The following is a 25,464-nucleotide window of genomic DNA, read 5'->3' as shown; positions in this document are numbered from 1 at the left end:
ACCCTTGTTTCAAGCCTAGTGAAAGCAGGTGTGGAAAAGCTACTTGTGGTGACTAGACAGAATTATTCTCAGCTTAGACACTTGCGCTTCAGAGGCAGCTCTGTCCTTCCAGAATTGCGGCCTCTATTATTGGGTAGCGTCCAATGCCTTGCAGGACTGAATTTAGGAGACTTCGCCTCTCCGCAAGGAAAGGCAGCGTTCCAGGCAGAGAAAGCAGGACGAGAAGGTAGGGGGAGGTCAACTCACGGCAGAGTCAGAGAACAGCAGTAGCTGGGAATCGGGAGCCTGGCGGGGCTAATGGCCTGTGAGGGCTTGTCACCTTCTCACAGCCACAGGAGTTCTGACTGGGCGTCCTCGAAGCATGCCACCATGCCATCATGGATGAGGGAATCCAGAGCTCCCGGGGCCGAAAGAACTAACCTTGACTTGAACAAGCTCCTCCCAGGCCCCCTCGAGCCTCCCAGCCTCCCATAGAGGACGCTGGCTACTCCTCCCCTCACCAGCCCCCCTTCCCACTCACTTGGTCCCTGGGACTGGTCCACATGGGGATGGTCGGCACAGGCTGAACGGCAGCCTGTTGGCCCTGATGCTGCCTGATGCCATAGTGGCAGACAGGTCAGTACCAGTGCTGGCTGTGCTGCCAACCGTCTGCTCGTGTATGACACGGACCTTCATCTCTGACTTGTTGGTCTGGAAAGCTCTTTGCTGCCATGTAGAGCTTCTAGGGTGGGAAAGGTAACCCAACCTAGGCGGAATGGGCTGGGTTCAGCTGGCTTCTGGAGAATCTGGTGGGGAAGTGAAACTTGGTTTCAGATACCTCTCTGGTCTTTGGTAGGGCGTGAGTTAGAGAAGTGGCGTAAAGGGAACCACAGTGCTTGAGTCAGGCCCGTGGCCTTGACACCATGCAGGCACTCTCCAGCCCTGGCCAGCTCCATCTTTTCTGTTTTCAGGATACTGGTCGAATACAAGCCAGGCTATTTGATTATAACCCTGGCTCTGCCTCTTACTAGCTGTGTGATATTGAGTTATTGAACTCTTCTGGACCTCGGTTTCCTCATCTGTAAAATAGGAATAATACCTATCCCCATAGGGGTGTTGGATAAAATGAATTAATAGATAAGAATCCTTAGAATAGTACATAACAGCCAACATTTACTGAGTACTATTAACTACCAGAATTTCTCCTCCTCCTGCCCCAAAACTAATGCTTACCTAAATTTTTTTTTTCTTCCCCATATGAGGACAAGCTTATAGCTCAGGATGAGGAGGGGCTAGGGGAAGCAGCTGCCTTAGGCTCTTCTAGCAGAATAGAGCACTTAGGCAGGAAGATCCAGACACCTGCTATGGAAGTTAGTTAAGGAACTCCCCTTAGCTGGGACTGTTTCCCCATCTGTGACTAGGGATAACTTGTTCTGTCCAACCTCCTGGCTTGTACAGGGCCTACGGGATATACTTTTCGGGGTTAGTGTGAAGTAAGTGAGGATTCTCAGCTTGGATGTTATTTGGAGGAGCCAGGCTGACAGGCTCTGAGGGGTCAGGGATTCAGTTCCATCCAGGGCCAACTCTTCTTACCATTGCCTTCATTGCACGAGCTCATTGTGAGCGTTTAAACAGCACGGAAGGGTGGTTCTGGGAACGGCATCGATGCTGTGTTTAAACCAAGCATGAGTCTATAGATGCCAACTGGAATCACATCACGTAATCAACTCTTCTCTTTAACTTTTTTTTTCATGCGAAGGTAGACATCTTGTGTCCTTACCTATTACTTGTAACAGCTGCATTCTCCTTCGTATCATGGTTGAACTATATATTTGATCTCCTTTTTTAAAAACAATGTTTTTTTATTAAAAACAATTAAAAAAATTTTTTTGACCGGGCCACGTGGCTTGCAGGATCTTAGTTCCCTGACCAGGCATTGAACCTGCGCCACGGCAGTGAAAGCAGCAAATCCTACGCACTAGACCACCAGGGAACTTCCTGATCTTCGAATACAATTATGTAAGCGTGTAATTCTTCGTATACCATTTTCTCAGAAGAAATTCTTAGAACTGCTGGGTTGAAAGCTACGCCCCTCTTGACCGCAGGGCTCTGGGAACGTACGGGTGCCTGTTCCCCACACTCTTGCCACCACAGGTCAGTAGCGTTCTACGGCTTTGCCTATCGGAGCATCATTGGGTAAACAGCACTGCTGATTTAACATGGACCTCTTTGATTAGACGCCAAGCATCTTTATAGCCGCTTATATCTTATAAATTGCCTCTTTGTGTCTCTTATCTATTCTCCTGAGTTTGTTTGCTTGTCTGTAAAGAGCTTTCACACGTCAAGGGGTGGATATCCTCATGTTTCAAGTTCCCCACTGAGTTGGCCATTGGTGTGTTTTTTTTTTTTTTTTTTGCGGTACTCGGGCCTCTCACTGCTGTGGCCTCTCCTGCCGCGGGGCAACAGGCTCCGGACGCGCAGGCTCAGCGGCCATAGCTCACTGGGCGCAGCCGCTCCGCGGCATGTGGGATCTTCCTGGACCGGGGCACGAACCCGTGTACCCCGCATCGGCAGGCAGACTCCCAACCACTGCGCCACCAGGGAAGCCCTGGCCATTGGTTTTACTTCATGGGGTCCTTCCATCCTGCTGTTTGAAAGGATTGTGTAATGATGAATATTATTTCCGTCCTATTTTTATCTTTAAATGTAGCAAAGACCTTCCCTACCCTATATGCTCATAAAAGTATCCATTAACTTTTTGTAAAAAGTTAATGCAGGTGTTTTTCTCCTGCTGTTGCATGTATACAGGCTCATGATTTTGATAGGTAACTTCGGCAAACGCTATTTCCATTGTACATAGATTTCTGTCAACACTTCCACGTCAAAGGGTCCTGTTTACAGAAACAAATGTACAAAGTATGTGAACAATGAAGGTCCTTGCAGCACTAAGCTCCCTGTGCTTTCCCTGGAGGGAAGCAATCTAAGTTTTGACTTTCCTGGATATCAAAATCCAGTCCAAATTTGCCCAATTTAAAACTTCTTCCCTCACCTGAAACCACCTCCTGGTATAAGAAGGCAGCTGAGCCTTGAGAACAGTTGAGTCAGACTTGATGGGGATAATTAACAAACCACTTTTGCTGACTTGTGGCAGGAAGCAGAGCTGCTCGGCGCCTGTCAGGTTTTCTCTCTTCCTGCCTTTTGGGGACAGGGACAGGGGCCGTGACTGCAGCTAGGGGATACTCAAGGGGGATCTCCTCCCTCTCCATCTACCCCTGGCTCCCTCATCTTTACACTGAGATCATGGCGCTTTGCCTTAAATAAAAAGGAGAATACTTCACAGCCTGTTTCTTCAACTTAAGCAAAATTCAACTCTGTAAAGTGTGACTCCATGCCCAGACATTTCTGTAAGGGTGTTTTACATAAAAGTGCCACTCTGGGGCTTCCCTGGTGGATCAGTGGTTAAGAATCCGCCTGCCAGTGCAGGGGACCTGGGTTCGAGCCCTGGTCCGGGAAGATCCCACATGCCGCGGAGCAACTAAGCCTGTGCGCCACAACTACGGAGCCTGCGCTCTACAGCCTGTGAGCCACAACTAGTGAGCCCATGCACCACAACTACTGAAGCCCGTGCGCCTAGAGCCCGTGCTCTACAACAAGAGAGGCCACGGCAATGAGAAGCCCGCATACCACAATGAAGAGTAGCCCCCGCTCGCTGCAACTAGAGAAAGCCTGCACGCAGCAACGAAGACTGCACGCAGCAACAAAGACCCAACGCAGCTAAAATTAAATATAAATAAAATAAATTTAAAAAAGAAAAAGTACACTCTGTTCCAGCAGTAGGAAGACCAGATACCCAGGTCAACTTTCAGAAGCAAACAACTAAAATCCCAGATTATTTGTGTGTGTTTTTAAAAACATGTTTAAAACATTGCTGAGCTAATATTAAAAAAAAAAAAAAAAGGCATGCACAGAGGCCAAAAATAAAGTAAAAACAAAAACTCTGGGAAGTGAGCCCAGCTTCTATTCTGGGATTTCTGCAGAAGCCTGGAGGTCTTGACATTCTGCTTTGATGAGCACAGGGAACTGCAGATCAGCCCAGAGGCTGCCAGAGATGGGGAGCCTAGTGTAGGCCTCTGTCCAAGCTGGGACTCAGGGGGCTTCATCTTCAGGCCAGAGTGAAGGAGAAATAAACCACTGCATGGAAGCGGGCAGCAAGGGATCTTGCCTATCTTGACTATGGTGCTGGATGGATGAAAAAAAAAATCTACCCTGAGGATTAAGAGTACAATTCCCTCTTCTCTGGTCCAGATTCTTAGTCTAGGGCAGGCGTGAGGACTCTTGAAAGTTCAGTTTGGAGAAAACCTCAAGGGCTGAATTTAATTTAAAGTGATCCCAGGGTAAGAATTAAAGTGGTCTGGGCTCAAGCAGAAGCAAATGCAAACCCTGACTGAAAAAAGAAGACACGATTTCAGCCAAAGTCTCAAAGAATTCTCAAAGTCACAGATAAAATGAGCATTTCACAAACCCCAAATCACAAGACACCATAAAAAAGAGTGAAAAGGGGCTTCCCTGGTGGCGCAGTGGTTAAGAGTCCGCCTGCCGATGCAGGGGACATGGGTTCATGCCCCGGTCCGGGAGGATCCCACATGCCGCAGAGTGGCTGGGCCCGTGAGCCATGGCCGCTGAGGCTGCGCGTCCGGAGCCTGTGCTCCGCAACGGGAGAGGCCGCAACAGTGAGAGGCCCACGTACCGAAAAAAAAAAAAAAAAAAAAAAGAGCGAAAAGACAAGGCTCCGACTGGGAAGATAGCTGCAACACAATAAGGGATTACTATCCAAACTGCATACGCATTTTAAAATGGCCACAAATCAAAAGGAAAAAGACAACCCAAATAGGAACATAGGCAAAGGCACAAACAGGACTTTCGCAAAAGATAAACTCAAATGGCCTGTAAGTGGATAAAAAGATGCTCAACCTTATTAGTAATCGTGGATGTGAAAATAAACTTCAAGATACTATAATATACCCCCCAGATGAGGAAAAATTTAAAAATCAGAAAATATTAAGGGTTGGCAAGGGTATGGAGACAGGTACACTCATCCATGGCTAATCAGAGTGTAAACTGGTACAACCATGTTGAAAAATAATTTGTCATTAGAAAACAGACTTGTGGTTGCCAAGAGGGAGGGAGGGTGGGGAAGGGATGGACTGGGAGTTTGGGATTAGCAGATGCAAACTATTATATACAGGATGGATAAACAACAAGGTCCTACTGTATAGCACAGGGAGCTCTATTCAATATCCTATAATAAACCATAACGGAAAAGAATATGAAAAAGAATATCTATGTATAACTGAATTACTTTGCTGTACAGCAGAAATGAACACATTGGAAATCAATACTTGAATAAAATACATTTTTAAAAAGTTTGTCATTACCTATAATATGATCTATATAATAAATCCTCTCCTAGGTTAATATCCTAGGAAAAACCCTTGTACCAGAATGTTCACAGAAACACTGTTTATAATCGCAAAAAAATTGGAAACCCATATATCCATTACCAACAATAGGACATATAAGTGCAGTGCGGGGTATTCCTATAATGGGATTCTACAGTGAACGAGAAGTAAGGGTTAACCTGTCCAAGTTTATCCCTCTTATAAGGCTCCATGGGATCCAGCCACTGACTGCCAAGTGCCTAAGGCGCTGATCAGTTCCAAAGCTTGGACCCCAGCCCCTGAGTTATGTCAGAGGAGGGGCTGGTGCTTCTCCAACCGTGAATGCAATGCAGTGAGTCCTGCTGCCCACGAGCCACATCAAACAGCTGCAACGGCATCCTTTGGACCCTAGACCCAGGATCACGTCAAGGGAAAGAGCTGGTACAAACACCCACCCACCACAAAACATGGAGCTGGCAGGTTAGGGCCTGAAGCAAGGTTCTGCTACATCATCCTGTTACTGTCTCCCTTCCCCTGAGGACAACAAAGGAGAAGCTGTGCTTCCCAATCGGGCAGCTCAAAAGCACCTTAGCCCGATGGTGGGAATCACCCCCCAGAGCGCCCTGCCCAGGATGAATGCGCGTGTGGGACCTGCACATCTGTACGGCTGCCCCCCGTCTCTGGTGAGTGCTGTCCCAGCAACCTAGGGGGAGGTCTGCTTGGCCATTTGCCTTTGTTGGCACGATAGTGAAGAACTACAGCTATGTGTATCAATACAGCTAAGTCTTATGAACAATGCTGAGCAAATGAAGTCGAAGAAAGCAAGCTGAATGATTTCATTTATACAAAGTTCAAAGATAAAAAGAAAAAAAAAGGAAGAAGAATAGATAGTGGGCTTCCCTGGTGGCGCAGCAGATGAGAGTCCGCCTGCCGATGCGGGGGACACGGGCTCGTGCCCCGGTCCGGGAGGATCCCACATGCCGCGGAGCGGCTGGGCCCGTGAGCCATGGCCGCTGAGCCTGCGCGTCCGGAGCCTGTGCTCCGCAACAGGAGAGGCCACAACACTGAGAGGCCCGCGTACCGCAAAAAAAAAAAAAAAAAAAAAAAAAAAAAAAGGAAGAAAAATATATAGTGACAAAATTATAGAAGCAAAGGAATAATCAACCCCTATTTCAGGGTAGCAGTTTCCTCTGCGGGGGGGAGAAAGAGGGATGCATTCCTGGAAGGGCACACAGAGGGCCCCCAATGCTGTCTTTCTTAAGCTGAGTGGTGGATACAAGGGTGTTTATTATCCTTTAAGCTGAAAAGATATATTTTAGACACTTCTGAATGAATGTATCAAAATAAAAAACAAAAAAGCTTCTAAAATGTTGGTTAAAGACCTGTTCCAAATTCTGAAAAACTTCAGATGAGATCTTAGACTTCACGCTGCTGGTTTGAAACCAGCCACCTCCCAACCTGCCTTACGACGGCCTGCTGGGCGTTATTCCACCATTCCTGCCCTCCACCCTCCACGCTGCCTGTCTTCCCCTTCTGGCTCTCTCCTCCCTCCTCACTTCAGCAAGGCAGTGGGTCTGCCAGAGCCTCTCCTTCCACAAGCCACCCCTACCCTGGGTCCACCTAGTGAATTTTTACTTCTCCAAAATGTGCCTATGTCGCCTCTCCCCAGATTTACCTTTCATAACAGCTGCACCCCACCCTCTGCATTGGCACCTCTATGAGAACTCTACAGCCCCACGGTTGTATCACCTGTGTGCTCTCACCTCCCTGCCTAATCACGTTCCACTTCGTGTTATCAGAGCCTTATAAACTAAGATTTATGAAGGAAGGCGGCCATGTCAGCCCTCACCTTTATAATGCAGGTGTGGAGGGTCAAGGGCCACCGGGACCCCAGCAATGTCAGTGGATGCCAGCGCAGACAGGAGCAGGGAAAAAGCACCCAGCTATGGAGTGCTTCCCATGCTCTCTGCACGCAACAGTCCTGTGCAGTAGGCAACATTAACTCAGTTTTACAGGTGCAGAAGCTGAGACACAAACACACAAGTCATAGAGAGCTGCAGCTCTGGGATTCAAACCTGGCTTCTGACTCCAGAGCCCACGCCTAACCATAGCACTACATCCTGGAACACCGTGGAGCTGCCCGCTCCTGTCTCAGCTGATGATGGAGCAGTCTCTGTAGCCAGACAGCTTAAAATCCCAGCTCTACTACTTATGGTTTCCAGTCTGTGGAATGGGGAAAACAGGGCCCAGCCGTGGTGCTGACAGCTCAGTCCTGGGGCCAGTGTTACTGGGGAGACTAGTGTAACTACAGTGCCCCCAGGTGGCCGCCTTGGTCAGTGCTCCAAGGCCAAGCAAGCTTCAACAGTGGACGGGACAAGGGTGGGTCTGGGGACTGGGTCCTCAGGCATGAACGATCCAGGAATGGATCGTCAAAGGGGTCAAGCTCATGTAGGATGCAATAAGTATTAATTACAAAACTTCATGAGCCTAATAAGGGTCTGGAATAGGTGAGCCCTTTAGAATCTACCAACTGAGCCCTACTTCCAAAAGGTTCACCTGCAAGACAGCTGAGCTGAGATCTGGGGAGACGTGGCAGGGATGACAGCTCTCCATTCCATCCTGGCTGAAATAACGAAGTCTGTCATCCATTCCCCCCCCACCCCTCCCCGCCGCCGCCTTTTGTTTCTGCGGAGAGACAGAGCCTGGGCTTCGGTCTGAGCCCCAGGTTTGAATCTGTCTGCCCCTCAGCAGCGGTGAACTGAATGCCAGCAATGAGTACACGGTCCTGCCCTCGGGAGAGTAAAACCTAGTTATGAGAGACAAATGCATAAACACCTCCAAGGTAACGTGGTTAGAACTATGCCAGAGGCACGAACCCGGATTGAGTGAGGGCACTCGCCTGGCAGGGCAGGGACCCTGGGGAGAGCAACCAGTGTAGTGGTAGAAGTAAAAGTAGCAGCAGCAGCCGTTAGAATGTGTACGGCATTCATCACGCCCATCACTGCCCTAAGCACTGCTCACACACTAACCTGCTTAAGCCTTACAACGTCCCTAATAAGTGCACTATCCCCGTCTTCCAGATGAAGGCACTGAACAGACGGGAGTTAAATAATCTGACCGAGGCCCCTCACTACTACGCGCCAGAGCTGGGATTCAAAACCCAGAGTCTGTCCCCAGAGTCCCAGAGCCTATCTCCCACCCTGGACTGCAAAGGGACATGAAGCCCCGTGCGGGTGCAGGAAGCTGCCCAGTTGCTGGACAGCTAAAGGCAAGGTTGTTGCAAGCATGAAATGAGAAAATGTATGTAGAGTGTCTGGCACACAGCCCTTCTGCCCGTGAGAGTGGAAAGAGGGCAGGAGAGATGGAAGCACTTCAGAGCCTTACAATCCACATACCAGTCCTTCTAGGGCAGTGGTCTGGAACTGACTGGGGTGGGGGTGGGACTATAGTCCCTCTGAGATATACTCTAAGCCCCGCCCCCAGTGCACATTTGCATGGATACAACACAGGCTTCACACAATCTGAGGGAGACCACGGTGCCCTTTCCAACCCACAGGTCCCCCAAGAACCTCTGTCCGTATGTCCCGCAGTTTCCAGTTTTCCTGGAAACGAAGGCAAACCTCAAGAATGCATCTTAGTATCTAGCCAGAAACCATTAGATGGTTTGGTGCTGTGCTGGCCCCAGGACACCCCCAGGGTCCTCAGCCACCCCCACCTTGAATGACGCTGCTCCACCACCTGCAAACAACAGTGGACAGCTCTACAGGTCCATCTTTCACTCAGCAGTTTCCCTTCTCCTTTTTGGTCCTGCTTCAGAACTACATGATGGGTCTTTTCTGAAGACCCATACTCTTTTCAAATCACAAGAAATACCCCCAATTGGCTGAGGATACATAAAATTACTATCGTCACACATCGAGCCACACCTTCAAATTGGTACTACTTTGGTTGGCAAATGTGGGAAAACTTCCAAACGCTGCCTTACCACTCCACTCTTGGAAAGTTACCTGTAAGAACTAACCTAAGTTAGCAAAAGGCTGCATACTTGAAGATGCTCACTGCACACTGTTTAAAAATAGCTAAAACTCTGGGACGTTTTCCAAAAGGCAAGTTCCATGGACACCAGGGGTTACACACACATACACAGAGGCTCTCCTTGTCAAGTATTTATGAGGAAACTGGGTCAAAAAGTTAAATGGTTTCTTTGCTGCAGGAGTTTCAAGGGTTTTACTAGCTAAGAGGCATTCTGACCCTCCTAGAAGACACGGCACGACCGAACGATGTGGCCACACGGCACGGACCCAGCGAAGCACACGCGGAGGGCTCTGCTGTGTCAACATGGACTGCTATGCTTTGACCCCACCGCCACCCCAAGGGGACACCCCATTTCTTGGCTCCCCTCCCTGGCACAATCCCTTACCTACAATCACTGCCTCCCACTTTCTCACTTCTCTCGCCCCAACGCTCTACTGGGACCGCTCTTCTCAAGGGTACTGATGAGCTCCTGGGGCCTCCTTCCCCTGCTCCACGCACCTTGACCATTCCATTCCAGCCTTAGGACCTCCCCTCAGTCTGCAACACTCCACCTCCCCTTTAGCTCCCGTCAATCAGGCTTCAACTTAAGCGTCATCTGCAAGAGGCCGTCCCTGACCGCCCAAAGCAGCCGCACTGACCACCCTCATTTCCCTAATTAAATAGGGCGTTCGCTGACCTTCTGCTTATTTACTGTTTGCTGGCTGTCTCCCCGGGACCAGTTCTATTTCAAATCTTCAAACACCAGAGTTACAGAAACCCTTCTGATTCAAGCTAGCTGGGACAGATGTTGTCACCTCGGACTAAACGACTGAGGAATCCCTCCTGGCGTGCCGGCAGCCCCTCAGCCCTTCCCCCTCCCTTCCAGGTTCGCGTGGGAGCCAACCCCACGAGGCAAGTGACAGGAGACCCTATGAACACAAAGTCAAGGCCTGCAGGGACGGGAAGAGTCATTCCGGCAAGTGGCTTGTAGGCTTCTTTTTGTTTTTTTATTTCCGTTGTGCAATTGAAAAAAAAAAAAGAACGATGGGCATCCTGGTGGCCAGAGTCCTTCTTGGTGCCCCCCCCTTGACTTTCCCTGCTACAGACACACAGAGGAAGGTGGCTGTGTTGGTGTTTTCTTTTTTTAATGAAAACTAGATCGCTGCTTACAAAAACCTGCCTGAGCCCTCGGCCCAGCCCCTTCACAGTTCCCGTGGCTCAGCCTCACCCCGACTCTGCCCCACGGCTGCTCCCAGCGGGCCCGGAGGCTGCACGGATGAGGGTGTCCATGCCACCGCGGCTCTCAGCCCGCCGCCCGGACCAGAGGGAAATGATGCGAATGTCCCGCCCCATACACCCCCCACCCCCCAGTAGTCTCTTTTCCCCTGTCCCCACCCCCCACCCCTAACGCTACCCCACTACTGAGATGAGGCCCAGCCCCTGTCAGGAGGGCCGGGGCCTACAGGCTGTAGAACTTGAGGCTCCTGTCCATGCCTGTTGAAGCAATGAACTTGGCGTGGTGCCCAAAGGCCACCCCCGTGGTCAGGCCGCTATGCTCTGTGGGGAGAGACAAGAGACAATGGTGAGGCGGCTCTTCTTCCTCGGGGTCTCAGCACTGACCCCTGATGATTCGCTCCCAACCCATCCAGTCCTCCCCCACCAGTGTTCCTCATCCTGCGGGCCTCTGCCCGTATCGACTTCCCTGTGGCCTGTCAACCCCCGAGGCCAGGGCTCTAGTCTGACCCGCACAGCACTGAGCTCCAGGGCCTCACTCGGTGCTGGCCCACGGCAGGCACGCAGGTTTTGTGGCTGGGCTGAGTGGAACGCCAGTCTCCCCCACCTAAGCTTTTGGAGCAGCTACAATTCGGCTCTGCTCGGCTCGGTTCAAGTCCGAGAACTGACTGGGAGCTAGGCTGGTTGGTATGTATTTAGTTCTGACTCCCTGTGTGTAACTGGAATATTCTATCAGCTGGTTCTAGCTCATGGGGTTAACTCCAGGAAACTTGGGCCCCTGGCGCAGGGCAGGGCTGGGGCAGGGGCAGAAGAGGCTGGGCAACCCTCCTCGGTGGGCTCGGGCAGTTCATGGGCATCAGTGCAAATTCCTAGGATCACAGCCGGCCCACCAGCTCCCCACTACAAAGCCACCCTGTGCTTCCAGCCCTCCACTCCACCTAACTCTGCTGCAAACCAAAGCACCAGGGCCCAGTGAAGGTTAAAACTCGTGGGCCACACAGTCAGGCCTGGCCACCTCGGGGACACACACACCGAGGAGAATCTGGGGTGGGAGAAGGTGCTTGTGCCCTGCCCACAACCTGCTAATGAGGACAAGAACTTCATCAACAAAGACAACAGCAGCCGCCGTTCACCCAGCTCCTGAGGGTGCAAGAGGCACCCTGTCACCGTGCAGGCGCCTCCACAGCACCAGCTGGCACAACCTGCAGTGTCAGAATGCCCACTGAAAGATGAAGAAACTGCAGCTCCAAAGGGCAAGTCACATACCCGAGGCCACACGACTATGAGGCTGCCAACCCTGCTATCCACCGTCTCAGCATTTCACGCTCGTCTTCTCTAGTACTTAGCACCACACGTAAGTAATCACTGGTGAAGTCACTCTACATCTGCCTTCCCAAGCTGACCAGAAATTCCGTTAGTGCAACACTGGGCCTGCCTTGTTTATTGCTCTAATCCTCCATGGACTAAGACACAATATTGAATGATACAGTAGCACGTCCTTCCTATCTGCCAGACACTGTTCTAAACACATACATCTATGTGTATTGCTATTCTGTATTTATACGTTTACACGTTATGCACATTTGTATTTTATACGTTTATATATTTATATAAACTCTTCTAAACACATGTATATATATAAACTCAGCTAAACCTCACAACAACCCCACTGGGTATGTACAGTCCTCCCCTGGTATCTGAGGGGTGCTGGTTCCAGGAACTCCTGCAGACACCAAAATCCACAGACGCTCAAGCCCTTTATATAAAATGGTGTAGTATTTGCATATAACCTACACACATTCTCCTACATACTTTAAATCATCTCTAAATAATTTATAATTCCTAACACAACATAAATTCTATGTAAATAGCTGTAAATATAAGATAAATGTTAACAGTTGCCAGTGTGTGGCCAATTCGAGTTTTGCTCTATTTTCGACCCACAGTTGGCTGAATCTGTGAAGGATCAACTGTACTATTATCATTCTCCAGAGAGGTTAAGTAACTTACCCAGTGTCACACAGATTCAAGTGGTAGAGCCAGCATTTAAAGCCAAGCAGTTTGACTCTTTGAGTTCATTGTCTTAGCCATTAAACTCTATTGCCTCAGATAGTGATTAAAAGCGGCCTTGGCAAATGCAAGCCTACCCCTAGAAATTCCTAACACAGTGAGATCTTCCCACTTTCCTCTGGGCCAGGGCACCCAGAGACCTCAGCATCCCAGGGCCAGCCTCTACCTGTAAAGTGAAGAATCTCCGTCCACTGTTTGCAGATGTAGATCTGGACATCCGTGCCCCCAAGGGCCAGGTAAGTTCCGCTCTGGTCAAAGATCAGTGACTTTACCTGCCAGAATCAGGAGAGAGGTCACATGAGAGCAGCAACTATGAGCAACTGGGGATAAACAGAGGCAGTTTAGAGTAATTCAGTGAATAACCAACAAATGAGGAGGAGAGGCGACCAAGAGAGCTGGGGGGAGGGAGGGGGCGCACCTCAAAGTTGTTATCCAGCTGCAACGTCTTAAAGTTCTTAAGTTTGCGCAGATCCCAGAGCTTGACAGAGGAGTCATCAGCCGCCGTAGCCAGGTAGTAGCCGTTCTCGGAGAAGGCGATGCTGGTGATGGGGCCCGAGTGGCCAGGGAAGTTGGCCACGTTGGTGCGCTCCTACAGTTGGGGGGCAGGGAGTACAATGTCACCCACTGGTCAGGGGGAGAAAATGGAGCTCATCAAAGTCCTACTTCTGAGATGTCCTCTTCCATCCTTCAGGGAGGACAACCAGCAGGAATAGCAGGGGTGGTGCCCAGCCTGGGGCCCCCAGACCACACCTACTGTGACACACACACACACACACACACACACACACACACACACACACACACACTGTCCACTCTTGGGACACCCCTGGGGCCAGGTACCATAAACACTTCACCACACTGCACAGTTCCAAGAGCTCCAGCCCTGGGCCGCAGATGGAGGTCACCGTGTCCTACCTTCAAGTCCCAAATCTTGATCTGAGAGTCCATGGTTCCTGTCCCGAAAATGAGTCCATCAGGGTGGAACTGCGCACAGGTGAGGGCTGCGGAGAGGGAGACAGCCGTGCGTCAGCGCCCCAGGGGAGACTAAGACTAAGTGCAGCCAAGGCAGGCTCCTCGCTCTTCCCACTGCTCCCCGGGCTGGCGCCACGCCTGGCTCTCAGCAGGTACTGGTGGTTAAGTGTGTTTTTAGAACAAATGAGCAAATGACTAAATAAGACATTAAAATACACAAAACACAGCAAATGAAGAGCCCAGCGCTTCTGAGGCAACTTACAGCAGCCAGAGGTTTCATCGGTCACCTTGGTGAGCACACGTCCTGTCTGGATGTCAGAGAAGGCCCAGTACTGAAAACACAGAGACAACGGAGCCAGTAAGACAGTGGGTCCCCAGGTTCTGGTGGCCCCTCAGGAAGGCAAAGACTCTAGGCCGGCAGACCCTGGCAAGGCCAGCCCCTCTTGGTAGAGGGAACATTCTCCTTGGGGTTCTGTGGAACGGGCTGTGGTTTGGTAAGATGTTCCCTCCTCCCAGGATATAGGAGTTTGGGGACCAGGAGCCTCTTTGGGGCCCTGGCTGGGACCACACCTGGTCATCAGAGGAGCTCAGGAGATAGTCACCAGTGGCGTGGAGGCTGAGGCCTGTCACAGCACTCTCATGGGCCCGAACAACCTGTACACAAGAGGCGTTCGGAACAGACCAAATCCTGATAGTGGCATCTGGCGAGGCGGAAAACACCAGCTCCTAAAAGGAACGCAAGGAGACAGATGATCACAGACAGAGAAGAGATGGACCACAACCATCTTACAAAAGAGGGCTCAGGGGCTTCCCTGGTGGCGCAGTGGTTGAGAGTCTGCCTGCCGATGCAGGGCACGCGGGTTCGTGCCCCAGTCCGGGAGGATCCCACATGCCACGGAGCAGCTGGGCCCGTGAGCCATGGGCGCTGAGCCTGTGCTCCGCAACGGGAGAGGCCATGACAGTGAGAGGCCCGTGAAGAGGGCTGGGGACAGCCACAGCCCTGCCCTGCCTGGAACCACCCATCCGCCCCTACGATGCCTAAGAGGACCCCAGGGTAAATGCTATTAGAATGGGAAATTAAGCAGCCTTTGGCCAACGGCGGGAGGCCCTGCCATCTAGTGGTAAAAAGGATAACTGCACCAGAGGGAAATTTCCCACAGCCCTTTTCCAGGACCAGAGAAATGTGGCTTAGTGCAATTGAGAAACTGAATTTTAAATTTCAGTTTACTTAAATAGTCTGGGGTGGCACAGGTCTGAACAGTACCAGGCCCGGAAGGGGCTGCAAGGGCATGTTCCAGTGCATCCCACACTTAAGGATTCCGGGGGCAAGTTAGTTCCCAGAAAAACTTACGTGGTGTCACCAACCAATTATTTTGGTTAGTTAGGACGTTAAAAACTATAAGGTAAAACCAACTACCATCTTCCATCAATGCACTTGCATGAGAGAAATAACATTAACTCGCAGTAAGCAGGAAAACAGTGCTTCAATTGGAACATATCTAGTTTAATGAAAAGTTCACCATGTTATTTTTCTATTTCTAATTTCCTTAAAGGTACAGAGAAAAGACTCTGGGAAGAGCTGATCCATCCAGCCACTTGTTCTACAGTCCCAAACTGTCCTAGACGTAAAAACTCAAATCCCATGTCATTAATCTGGTCAAACGAGCTGCTTACCCTCTAAAGCAGCAGCTCTCCGTCTGTTTTAACCCACACCCCTTGCAGCGGTTAACGTCGCGTTTCCACCCTCAGCCTGGAGGACCGCAGGAAGACAGACCCCTCTGTCCTCCTCAGATACACGAGGCAAGATCCTGTTGAGCTTTATTTCCTACAGTCTGTATTATAAACACTGTAGGGTTTTTTCCCTTTTCTAACATAAAACATTTCAACGAATACGCTTTTCAAACTACACAATTCCTTTCTCCCCCCCGGTTTGAAGGCCACGCTTCAGGAGCTCTGACACAGAGCAGAGGGCAACCCCACGACCCCAAGCCCAGCCCCTAACTGCCTGAGCTGGAGAGTCGGCACTCCTTCTCAGGCCCACGTCACTTCACCAAGGAGGCAACGGGGTGGGGGTCTGGTCCTGGGCCCCTAAACCACTGAAACAGGGCTCAGGAATGAGGGCTGAGGGTGCTAGGAGAGCCCTTACCTGGGAAGGGTGAAAGACCACGCTGGTGACTTTCTTGGTATGGCCTTTGAGAGTGGCCAGGATTTGCTCAGAACTCTTGTCGAAGACGACGACATTTTTATCTGCCCCACCTGAAGAGGACCAAAATGAGATCCAAAAATGCGTCAGGCCCACCCAAGTCCCTCTGCTGAAGAAGGTACTTTTGTCCCCAGGCCCGCTCTCACCAGTGAGGATCTTGTTGGTGTCAGAGGGGCAGAGGTCCAGGGCAAGGATCCCGGGAATGCTAGCACTGTGCAACCCCTGTGCAGAGAGAGCCACATCAAACCCAGTCACGGCCGAATCAAGGCAGGCCACAAAGCCGTCCAACTGCCCCGGCCCCGGCCCCCGGGAACATAAGTGACTCCTGTTCCTCATCCACTGCACTTGGACTTCTGCCTGGATGCAGTCAGTCCCTCATTGGCTATTGGGAAAGCCAGAGCTGGGCAGGAAGAGAAGCCTGACAACTCAGCAGCCAAGACTAGAAACGGGGCAGGGCCAGAGGCCACGCTGACCTGCCCCACCCCAGAAACAGCCTGGGAGAGCCGTGTCTCCAAGTCTGCAGGACTCCGCCACTCACCACGTGGGATGCCACCTGCCGGTATTTGCTGAGCTCTTCCGGCTTCACCAGCTCCTCAGGCACAGTCTTCCCTCTCTGAAAGAAAAAGCCCCCCAAGAAAAGAGGGAGTGAGTGCAGGACTCGGCCATCCCCCCTCCTCCTAAGGGGCCAGCCACGTCCTCCAGGCCAGCTCCCGCCCCTGACCCTGGGAGGACTCACCTTCTTCCGCTCTGTGGTTAGCACAGTGGCCTTGTCTTGAAGCTGGGGAAGAGAGAGGGGAATAGGCTCAACGTGAGACAAATTATTTTGCCAGGAAAGCAACACGGTGAATGCTGTCACATCTATGCTTTCACGAGCATCGCCAGGAACTCATCACCTGCCGAGCTCTGTGCTAAAGGCTTCTGCGCACGATCTCTGTTTACTTTCATTCCAACCTTATGAAGTGGGTGCTGATGACCCTATTTCACAGAGTAGGAAACTGAGCCTCAGAGAAGTGAAGTCACTTGCCCAAGGCCAGAGGCAATAAATGGCACGGTTCCCAGACCACGCCTGCACCACTAAGATGAGAGCTGAGATGCATGCTGACAACCTGAACGGCTTGGAAAAGACACACACTATCAACTCGTACTAAGGAGGATCCCCTGAGTATAACAGAGCACTGGACTTGGACTCAGGGGCCAGCTCTGCAGCTTGTGAGCTGTGCCTTTGAATCTGAACCTCACATTCTTTACAGATTCTTCATTTGTAAAATGAAAATGATCACTCCTGTTCTGTCTCCCTCAAAAAAAAAAAAAGAAAACGTGTAACAAAATGTTTTAGTCTGCAAAGAACCGTAATGAGAGCAACAAACGGTACTTAAGAGTAATCAAAATCTTTAAAATTCCCACAAGTCTATAAAGCAGGTACCATTATCCTCACTTTAGAAGGCAAATTAGACACAGGACTGGTTAAGTCAGCCCAAGGTCATAAAGCTTATAACTGGTGATATCAAAACACAAAGCCAGGCAGCCTAGTCGGAGTCTGTGCTCTGTACCACTCGACTTCATCTCCAAATGGATGGGATTTTTATTCGTATTGGACTCCAGGCAGATAGTGAAAAGGGAGGACCCATCAGCCTTCCCACCAAGTGAGAGCACGACATACCTTCTGAATAATCTCGGGAGTCATTCCCACCAGCTCGCCCAAATCCATCGGCTCGCCTGCACCCTGAAGAGCAGAAAGGTGAAGGTGAGGAGCACAGAAATGCCAGAGAGCCTTGCAGAGGAGGGCTGTGCGAGCCACCGTGCGCGTGTGCGCATACACACACACATACACACGTGTGTGCGGGCTGCTGGTGAGGTTGGGGGGACACTCACCACAACACTAGGCTGGGAGCTCGGCACAGCCTGGGGCACGATGAGACCAGCCTGCGGTTTCAGGGTAGCCAGAGCTGGGAGAGAAGACAATGTCAGAAACAGGCTATTATAAAACAGGCCCAGCCCAGAGTGGGGCATGGCAGGCGAGAGGCTCTACCTTCTCGGGCAGCAGTGACTTCCTTGGTGAGACGGGCGATGACACGGCAGGCAGCATCGTGCTGGTACAGAGCGTGGGACAGCTCTTGGCGGGTGGTCTGCAGCTGCTGGCGCAGGGTGAAGCTGTGGAGCATGACTGCGTCCTGGGAGAGGGAGATGCCACTGAGGGGGTGGGGGAGGCGCGAGGAGCACCCAGCAGAAGAGTCAGCCCTTGATAAGAAGACTAGACCAGTACCGGTGACCCGAGCAAGATCTGAGTAACTCTGAACGCTTTGGGAGATGCCCCCGAGCTCCTACGCACGCCAAACCCTGGGCACACAGACAGGAGTGGGAGCCAATTCTTTCCCATTCCCATCTTCTCTAATTTACCGGCACATCTCAGATGTCATGCCGTCACCTTGTCAAAGGGAATAAAAATGCTACAGCTGCTATTTATTGATTGCCCTCACTGCGTCAGGCACTACGTCAGACAATCCTCAAGATGTAGTCGTTCATTCACACTTTAGAGCACCTACTATGTACCTGGCGCTGCTCTCAGTGCTGGGGCTCTACTGATGAGAAAAATAAGCCCCTGACATCATGAAGTTTATACTCTAATCTTATTCTAATTCTCCCCAAACCCTGAGAGACAGGCACTAATCCATGTCATACGGTCAGGAAAAGCAGGACTTGGATACGAGCAACTTGCCCAGGGACAAGGCAAGTGGGCAAGGAACAAAGCGTGGAGCCCAGATCTGTGTGAGGTCAAGAAGCAGGCTCCTCTTCTGCTCTCACCCTCCCCCTCAAAAGAGAAAGTAATGCTCCATCCCTCCCACCCCCACGTCCTAATCCAGTGATCCCTTCTTTTTTTTTTTTTTTGCGGTACGCGGGCCTCTCACTGCTGTGGCCTCTCCCGTTGCGGAGCACAGGCTCCAGACGTGCAGGCTCAGCGGCCATGGCTCACGGGCCCAGCCGCTCCGCGGCATGTGGGATCTTCCCAGACCGGGACACGAACCCGTGTCCCCTGTATTGGCAGGCGGCCTCTCGAGCACTGCGCCACCAGGGAAGCCCCAGTGATCCCTTCTTTTCAAGTGGGTAAGATACCAGTTCTCTTCCAGGGCCTTACCCATTCGTCCTGCAAGGCTTTCAGAATGGCGGGGATGCTGGTGGCTGAGGGAGGCTTGGGCCGGATTGGGTGAGCAACTGCCAAGAGAGGGAAGGTGGATGTGAAAACCCACAGCCCAGGGCGCTCTGCCCCTCCCCCGCTCTTCCCCTTCAGCCTGCACTAACAGACCACCGTCCCCTCCCTGAGCCCGCGGGCACCCCCTCCCACCCTCCCAGGCCCCGGGCTAGGACGGCCCTGGACTGAGGCCGCCAGCAGGCACCTTTGATATCGATGAGCTGCTCCTCGGACAGAGGCTGGTTGTTGATGGGATCTGTGCCATTCTCTGCAATATACTTCTCAATGAGCCGCCGCTCGTAGACGTGATTAGAGACAGGGGACACACACGGGTGCTCTGGTACTTCATTGGAGACTGCGGAGAAAAGGCAGGCAGTGAGCCTGGGGTGGTGAAAGGGCCACAGGGATGCTCCACCTACTGCTGGCCGCCACAAGACCACACGTCCCTACACTCAGCTAACAGCAATCAAGACGTGACACCGAGCCAGTTTCGGACGGTACCCAGAACATTTCCCAGCCACCTAACTAGCTTCTCCTTCAGTCTCCTGACAGGCAGATAGTCAATAAATAATTATTACAGGACTACTAAAGCCAGGCACCTAGAGAGCAGTCAATAGTCCCCGCCCATCTCATTTTTGAACAAAGATGCTTAGGCACCCATTATACCGCAGGACAGAGAGATACACACGAAGCCATTCAAATCTCAAACTAGAGCCTAGATGGATTCTCAAACAAAGAAATTACAAAGCGATGTACCAAGTGCTATGATAACAAAAAGCACTTACATGGTGTTTACTAGGTGCCAAGGGCGACTGTAAACATTCTCCACTGCTTAACTCATCCTCACAACAACCCCCAACAGAGCTATCATTTACACCCCTTGAGGATAGGGATTATAGCTGGTCTCTGCCTTCCAGAACAATGCAGATGCCCAGCGGGCACTCAGTAAACATCTACCCGATGAGCAAATGACAGGAAGGATGGAGCCGGGAAAAACAGAAAAGATCTTTCTCAAGGTTCAAACAATGAATGTGAAAATACTTTGCACACCATCATCTCTTTAAGGCGTAAGGTTCCTTTTTCTAGTCACATTTCCTTTCGCTCCTTCTTCCCTTTGTATTGCATTTATGGAGAGGTTCTGAGAAGAGTAAAGGGCTTGAGAGTTAGGAAGCCAAGAGAGAGAAAAATGAGAAACTAATACCCGGATGAACAATGAGAATGCAAAACCTCTGCACGCCTCAATAAAACACCTAAAGGAAAGACAGGACAAGGCATTTGAAAAGAGCATGGATTCAGGGTCAGAGAACCTGGCTCCATCATGCAGCTCTGCCACTTACTAGCTGTACTGTTTTACAAAAGCCACATTCTCCTTGAGCCTTACATCCTTATCTGTAAAACCAGATGTTTATTTCTGCTTCGGAGAATTCTTACGAGGATATAACGAGATCACAGTCTTGCAAGCGCGCTGTAAACCAACAGAGACCTGGCTTCCAGCCCTGTCACTGCCTCTAACCTACTGTGCGACTTCTGCAAATTGCAGAAGTTCTGCCTACCCAAGCGAGGCGCCTCAGACAACATCCAGTGCCAAGGCCTTCATTTTGCAGACGGGGAAACTGAGGCCCGCATCCCTGCGCCAGCGGAGGCGGATCCTGCACAAGCCCTAGGGTTTCCTGTTTCCCCTGCACCTGCTCCCCTCTATCCAGGCCTCAGTTCCACTGCGCAAACGAGATGGGTGGCCTCAGTGCTGCCTGCGACAATACGCTTGAGGCGTTATGTAAACTGTGAAGCGCAGCGCAAATGCACCTCACACTTAAGAAGGAGGACCCCCGGGCTGACAGGCCGCCGCCCTGCCTCCCGGGAGCCCCATTTTCACCTCCGCCCCAACCCCGGCGTCGCAGCGGCCCGCATATCCTCCCGCTCGGCTCTCCGGCCTCCTGCGACCCGAGATCGGCCGCAGCCAATACTCACTAGAGCAGATCAGGGACATGGCGCCGTCGCTGCGTTCCAAGGCTCCTCACACCGGTCTCCGGGATCAGCTTCCGAGCCTCCGCGGGCCACTTCCGGTTCCCCGCTGCTTCCGGCACGCTCCGCTAAGAGCGGGGAGCAGCCCCGCCGAGCGACGCTCGCTTAGAGCTTCACGTGGGACCGCAACCGGTCGCGCGCCTCAGCCTCGGGCACTTAACGGAAGCTGCCCTTTCCCAGAATGCAATCGGGCAGGAAAGGGCGCGCCAGGAACTACTCGGCTATTTCCGGGCCCTCTCGGCTCGTTCCGTAAAGCGCTCCCAGGGGATAGGAAAGGCGATCCGAAACTACATTTCCCATGATGCAGTGGGACTTTGAAGCCAATCAATTCAGCGACACCCTTTTGAGACCGGAGCTGGCGGGGACCGTGAGACCGTAGTCTTGCAAAATTTGGTGTATGCGAGAATTTCTTAACGAACTTCTTAAAATGCATCTTCCTGGGGTCTACTTTAGAGAGTATGCGTTGTCAGTGCGTGCCCCACGTGATTCTCGGGCAAGTGTTTCTCGGAATACGCTTTGAAAGACCCAGTGAAGTAGGCGCAGGTGCAGATAGGTAGAGAAACTAACACTGGCCAAGAAACTGTTCTGGTCTTGCCTCTACTACCAATTTGCTGTGTGATTTTGGGCAAGTCCTCATCTTCTGCTCATCCACACTGGCCTTTTAAGTCCTCAAACTTACCCACTCTGGCTGGTTCCAGTTATGTTTGCCCAGAACACTTTCCTCAACTCCCTCTCTTCTTTCCCTCCCCTCCCATCCGCTCCAAAGTAAACTCAATCACACCTTAAATGGTACTTCCTCTGGAGCGTCTTTCTTGACCCCTGACTGAATTTTAGTCACGGTGCCCTGTAATTCTCCCCTGAGCCACTCTGGATAACTATAATCATTTAATTATTTAATTATGTACAAGTATCTGTTTGCTGTCTGGGTTCTCCGCTAGGCCATAAAGTCCGTGATGGCAGAAACCATGATTGTTCCGGTCACTCTTGTTTCTCAGAGTCTAACACGGTGCCCAACACAGAGCAGGAACGTCATAACTATTGTTGGTTGAATAACAGGCTGCGTGACAGGTCAGGCATCGGAAGTACTTGGATGTGGTAGGAAATAAAATGGATCCGTTTAGAGGGGACCTTGAACCTGAGGTGGTTAGACTTGATTGGGTTCACAGCCGGACAGCAGATCAGCTATGGAGTGATAACCACATTTCCAGAAGATTCCTCTGGAAGACATTAACTGGATGGGTTGGAGGGGGAGAGAGAAAGACCCAATAATTCATTTGTTGGACAAATTTATTGAGTATCCACTATGTGCTAGTCAGGCTCTGTACTTGATACTGGGGATAGCACTCTGAGCAAAACCAGAGGTGTCCCTGTGCTGGGGAGCTTATGGCTGTGACAGAAGATGAAGGAAATGGGGAGTCATTTCAAGGCTTCTGAGTTTCAAAACAAGCCCCTCAGGGAATAGAAAGGATTCGGGGCAATTGATTTTGGAGTAACTATTACAGGTGAGAACATGATCTCAGGTTCCTCCCCACTGCCCCCAGTCTCAATCTCCCCACAAAGGAGATAAAGATTACCTAAGGCTGGGAAGGAAAGAGGTGGGGGAATGGGCTATATGCATAGCTGTCAGTGGGTTCTTGAGACTGGAACTCTATGCCCTGCTCCCCCAGGCCAAGGCTGCTGCTCCTTGGGAAGCAAAGGTACACATTGGTCAATAACCCAGAAGCCCCATTTCCCAGGAAGATTTAGTTGCAACCTGTGTGGACAACTGACAGAGGATTAACCAGGACAATGCAGCTCAAACAACTAAGAGGATTAGGTGAATTCTTCCCCTCCACCCTTTGGCCCTATGTTAATTTTCCAAAAGGTGTGTACAACCTGTAAAACAAGGGTGGGAAGAACCCTGAACTGTCTAAGAGTGTTCCTACCACTCAGATGGAAAAGAGAGTTGAAAAGAAATTAACTTGTCATAAGAAAAAAAAAAGTTATATTTCCTGCACAGGAAAATCCAAGTGACATGAGATTGGTAGTCCTACAAATCAAAAACGATCTCACAAGCAAATGTGAAGTTGCAACTGTGAGAAAGGCTGGAAGGTGTTGCCCAGGATGCTACCAGAGCCTGTTCTGGAAGAAAGAGACCCTTAGCCAAGGCAGGAAGTGATGAAGGTCCAGAGGAAGATGGATGTGTCTGAGAAACATCTGAAGGAAAGAAACAATCTGACATGGGGACAGACTGATTGCTACTCATGTCTAGTCTGTGTGCAACAAAGAATGTCACTTATCATCCAGTCCTATAAGGATTAAATCATTAGCCACTATAATCGCAGCCCTACAGTTCACCCTGAAAGGAATTCAGGACAAAGAACAGGATGAGGCATGCTGTGCTTTGGAAAAATGCACAAAACAGGCCCTTAGATGTAACAGGAGAATTTTTATGACCCCAATTCTTGCATCTTCCTATACTTTAGAAAAGCACTAAAATCATGAACTGAAACGGACTTCCCTGGTGGTCCAGTGGTTAAGACTCCACGCTCCCAATGCAGGGGGCCTGGGTTCAATCCCTGGTCGGGGAACTAGATCCCGCATGCCGCAACTAAAGATCCCGCATGCCACAACAAAGATCCTGCACACGGCATCCCCTGTGCTGCAACTAAGACCCAGTGCAGCCAAATTAATTAATTAAAATGAAATCCCAAACATTAAAAAAAAAAAAATCATGAACAGAGATACCTGTCCCTCGTGACTAGCAGTAACCTTCTACTGAGATGTTGGATTGTACATACTCCTTGGCCAAAATCACACATATACTGGCCTCTCTTCCTACCCCTTTGGAGCAGTTCCTCAGACCTATTGGAGAGGCTGTCTCCCGGGCTCTAGTCCTCAGTAAGACAATGCATAAAACTCAACTCACAGCTCGTATGTTGTGCACTTTTTTGTCAGTTGAGTTTTGGTGACCATGAGGGGAGAAACCCAGAGCAGACTTCTCTCCTTTGTGTAAACTCTGGGATCCAGACCCTTGGTACCAGCAAGGGCCCCTTGCGCTCGTCCGCCTCCTTGGTGTGTCCAGATGAATTTATCTGAGTCTCTCCTAAGCTCAGGTCTCTCATCTTGGTTGACAATCCTGAGTTTAATTCAGAGGTTGTTAAACCCCTTGGTATGAGGAGCGGGTTATCCTTCAACTTAGGTTCAAGAAGAGGTGCCTTATTCCCCAGTTGAGAGACACTGGGAAGATTTTGCTCAGTTGCTGAAAGACACTGACTGAGGAGTCTTTCAGTGCGATTGGGCTGGGTGATTGGGTGGGAGGCTGACCTGATGTCTTTCCTCAAATCAGCTTCATAAACTTTAACAGGGTTTGTCAGAATAAAAGTGAAGATAGCATATGAGAGCTTTCAGCTCCGAAGATAAGAGACATAGCTCTTCCCAGCTGGTTTCAGCTTTCTCAGGCAACTGAGAAATTTATGGGAGAGGGGGAGGTGAGTCCTCCTACTGCACCGCAACCCCATAGGGAAACCCACTCATTAATTTATGTTATTTTTTTTCCTATAGGTTTTTGGGGTCTTTTTTGTTCTTTGTTGTTCTTGTTGTTTTTATTTTTTTTTAATTTTGGCCACACTTTCTAGCATGCGGGATCTTGGTTCCTTGACCAGGGATCGAACCCGTGGCTCCTTCAGTGGAAGCACGGAGTCTTAACCACTGGACCGCCAGGGAAGTCTCCCACTCATTAATTTAAAAAGTCACTCATCCAGGGATGCACACGTAAGGATTGGCCGTCCGGTGCTCCGAGCACCTGCGGGGGTTTTAGATTGCTAGAAGGAGAAACCGAGACAGGTAAAAGAGCTGAAATGACCCTAAGGTGACACCTTAGAGGAATTAAGCTTACAAACAGCACCTGGGCCCACCATACAGTTTTCAGTAGTAATTTTATCCTGACAAACCAGCTTTAAAATGTGGGATAGAGTTTCCCAAAAGAAGAAAAGAGGAGCATCAAACAGCCAACCTCCAACTAACACCCCAGTCAGGTTCATGTATTCACAGAACTTACACTTTTGCAAGTACTTACTTAATTGGGACCTAAAGGAAATCCCACCCTGAAATGGCCAAGATGGGGCTCTTTTAACATTCCAAAACTGGTTTTTGCATTGTTAGAGAAATCGGTTTGATAAAACATCTTTTCAAAATTCTGAACCTAACGGAACAAAAGTCCTTCTAGGAGGAGCTTGCATTTCTCTCCCTGTGCCTTTGAGATGTAAATGTTCTACCAGGGCTCTCAGGAACTCTCACCTATCTAGACCATCTCCAATTCCTGACACTGGAGACGAAAAAATGGAAGAGAGGCCTTTTTAAACTCA

At 50.5% G+C, this 25,464-nt stretch overlaps 1 protein-coding gene across 1 annotated transcript; it reads right to left on the bottom strand.

The window, feature by feature from the left end:
• Window positions 1-10,555: 10,555 nt before the first annotated feature.
• PRPF19 (pre-mRNA processing factor 19) lies at window positions 10,556-21,294 on the bottom strand. The gene is made up of 16 exons (XM_067748888.1): window positions 21,065-21,294; window positions 19,302-19,451; window positions 19,043-19,119; window positions 17,939-18,080; window positions 17,782-17,855; window positions 17,570-17,632; window positions 16,646-16,687; window positions 16,448-16,522; window positions 16,056-16,131; window positions 15,853-15,962; window positions 14,277-14,432; window positions 13,969-14,038; window positions 13,650-13,735; window positions 13,153-13,323; window positions 12,901-13,006; window positions 10,556-10,988 (listed from the first exon to the last, which is right to left on the bottom strand). Exons 1-16 carry the CDS (start codon window positions 21,081-21,083, stop codon window positions 10,891-10,893), a joined length of 1,515 nt encoding a protein of 504 aa, XP_067604989.1. The 5' UTR covers window positions 21,084-21,294; the 3' UTR covers window positions 10,556-10,890.
• Window positions 21,295-25,464: the final 4,170 nt, after the last annotated feature.

This window comes from Pseudorca crassidens, chromosome 9 (genome assembly GCF_039906515.1).
Source record: "Pseudorca crassidens isolate mPseCra1 chromosome 9, mPseCra1.hap1, whole genome shotgun sequence".
NCBI lineage: Eukaryota > Metazoa > Chordata > Mammalia > Artiodactyla > Delphinidae > Pseudorca > Pseudorca crassidens.
Note: the sequence above shows the minus strand (reverse complement) of the source record. Positions and strands in the feature narration are given on the sequence as shown.

Coding starts and splice junctions, on each gene's coding strand:
- PRPF19 (XM_067748888.1), bottom strand. Junction 16,132..16,447: donor GGCAGGTGGCATCCCACGTG/GTGAGTGGCGGA, acceptor CTCTCTGCACAG/GGGTTGCACAGTGCTAGCAT. Junction 13,007..13,152: donor AGCTGGATAACAACTTTGAG/GTGCGCCCCCTC, acceptor TGATTCTGGCAG/GTAAAGTCACTGATCTTTGA.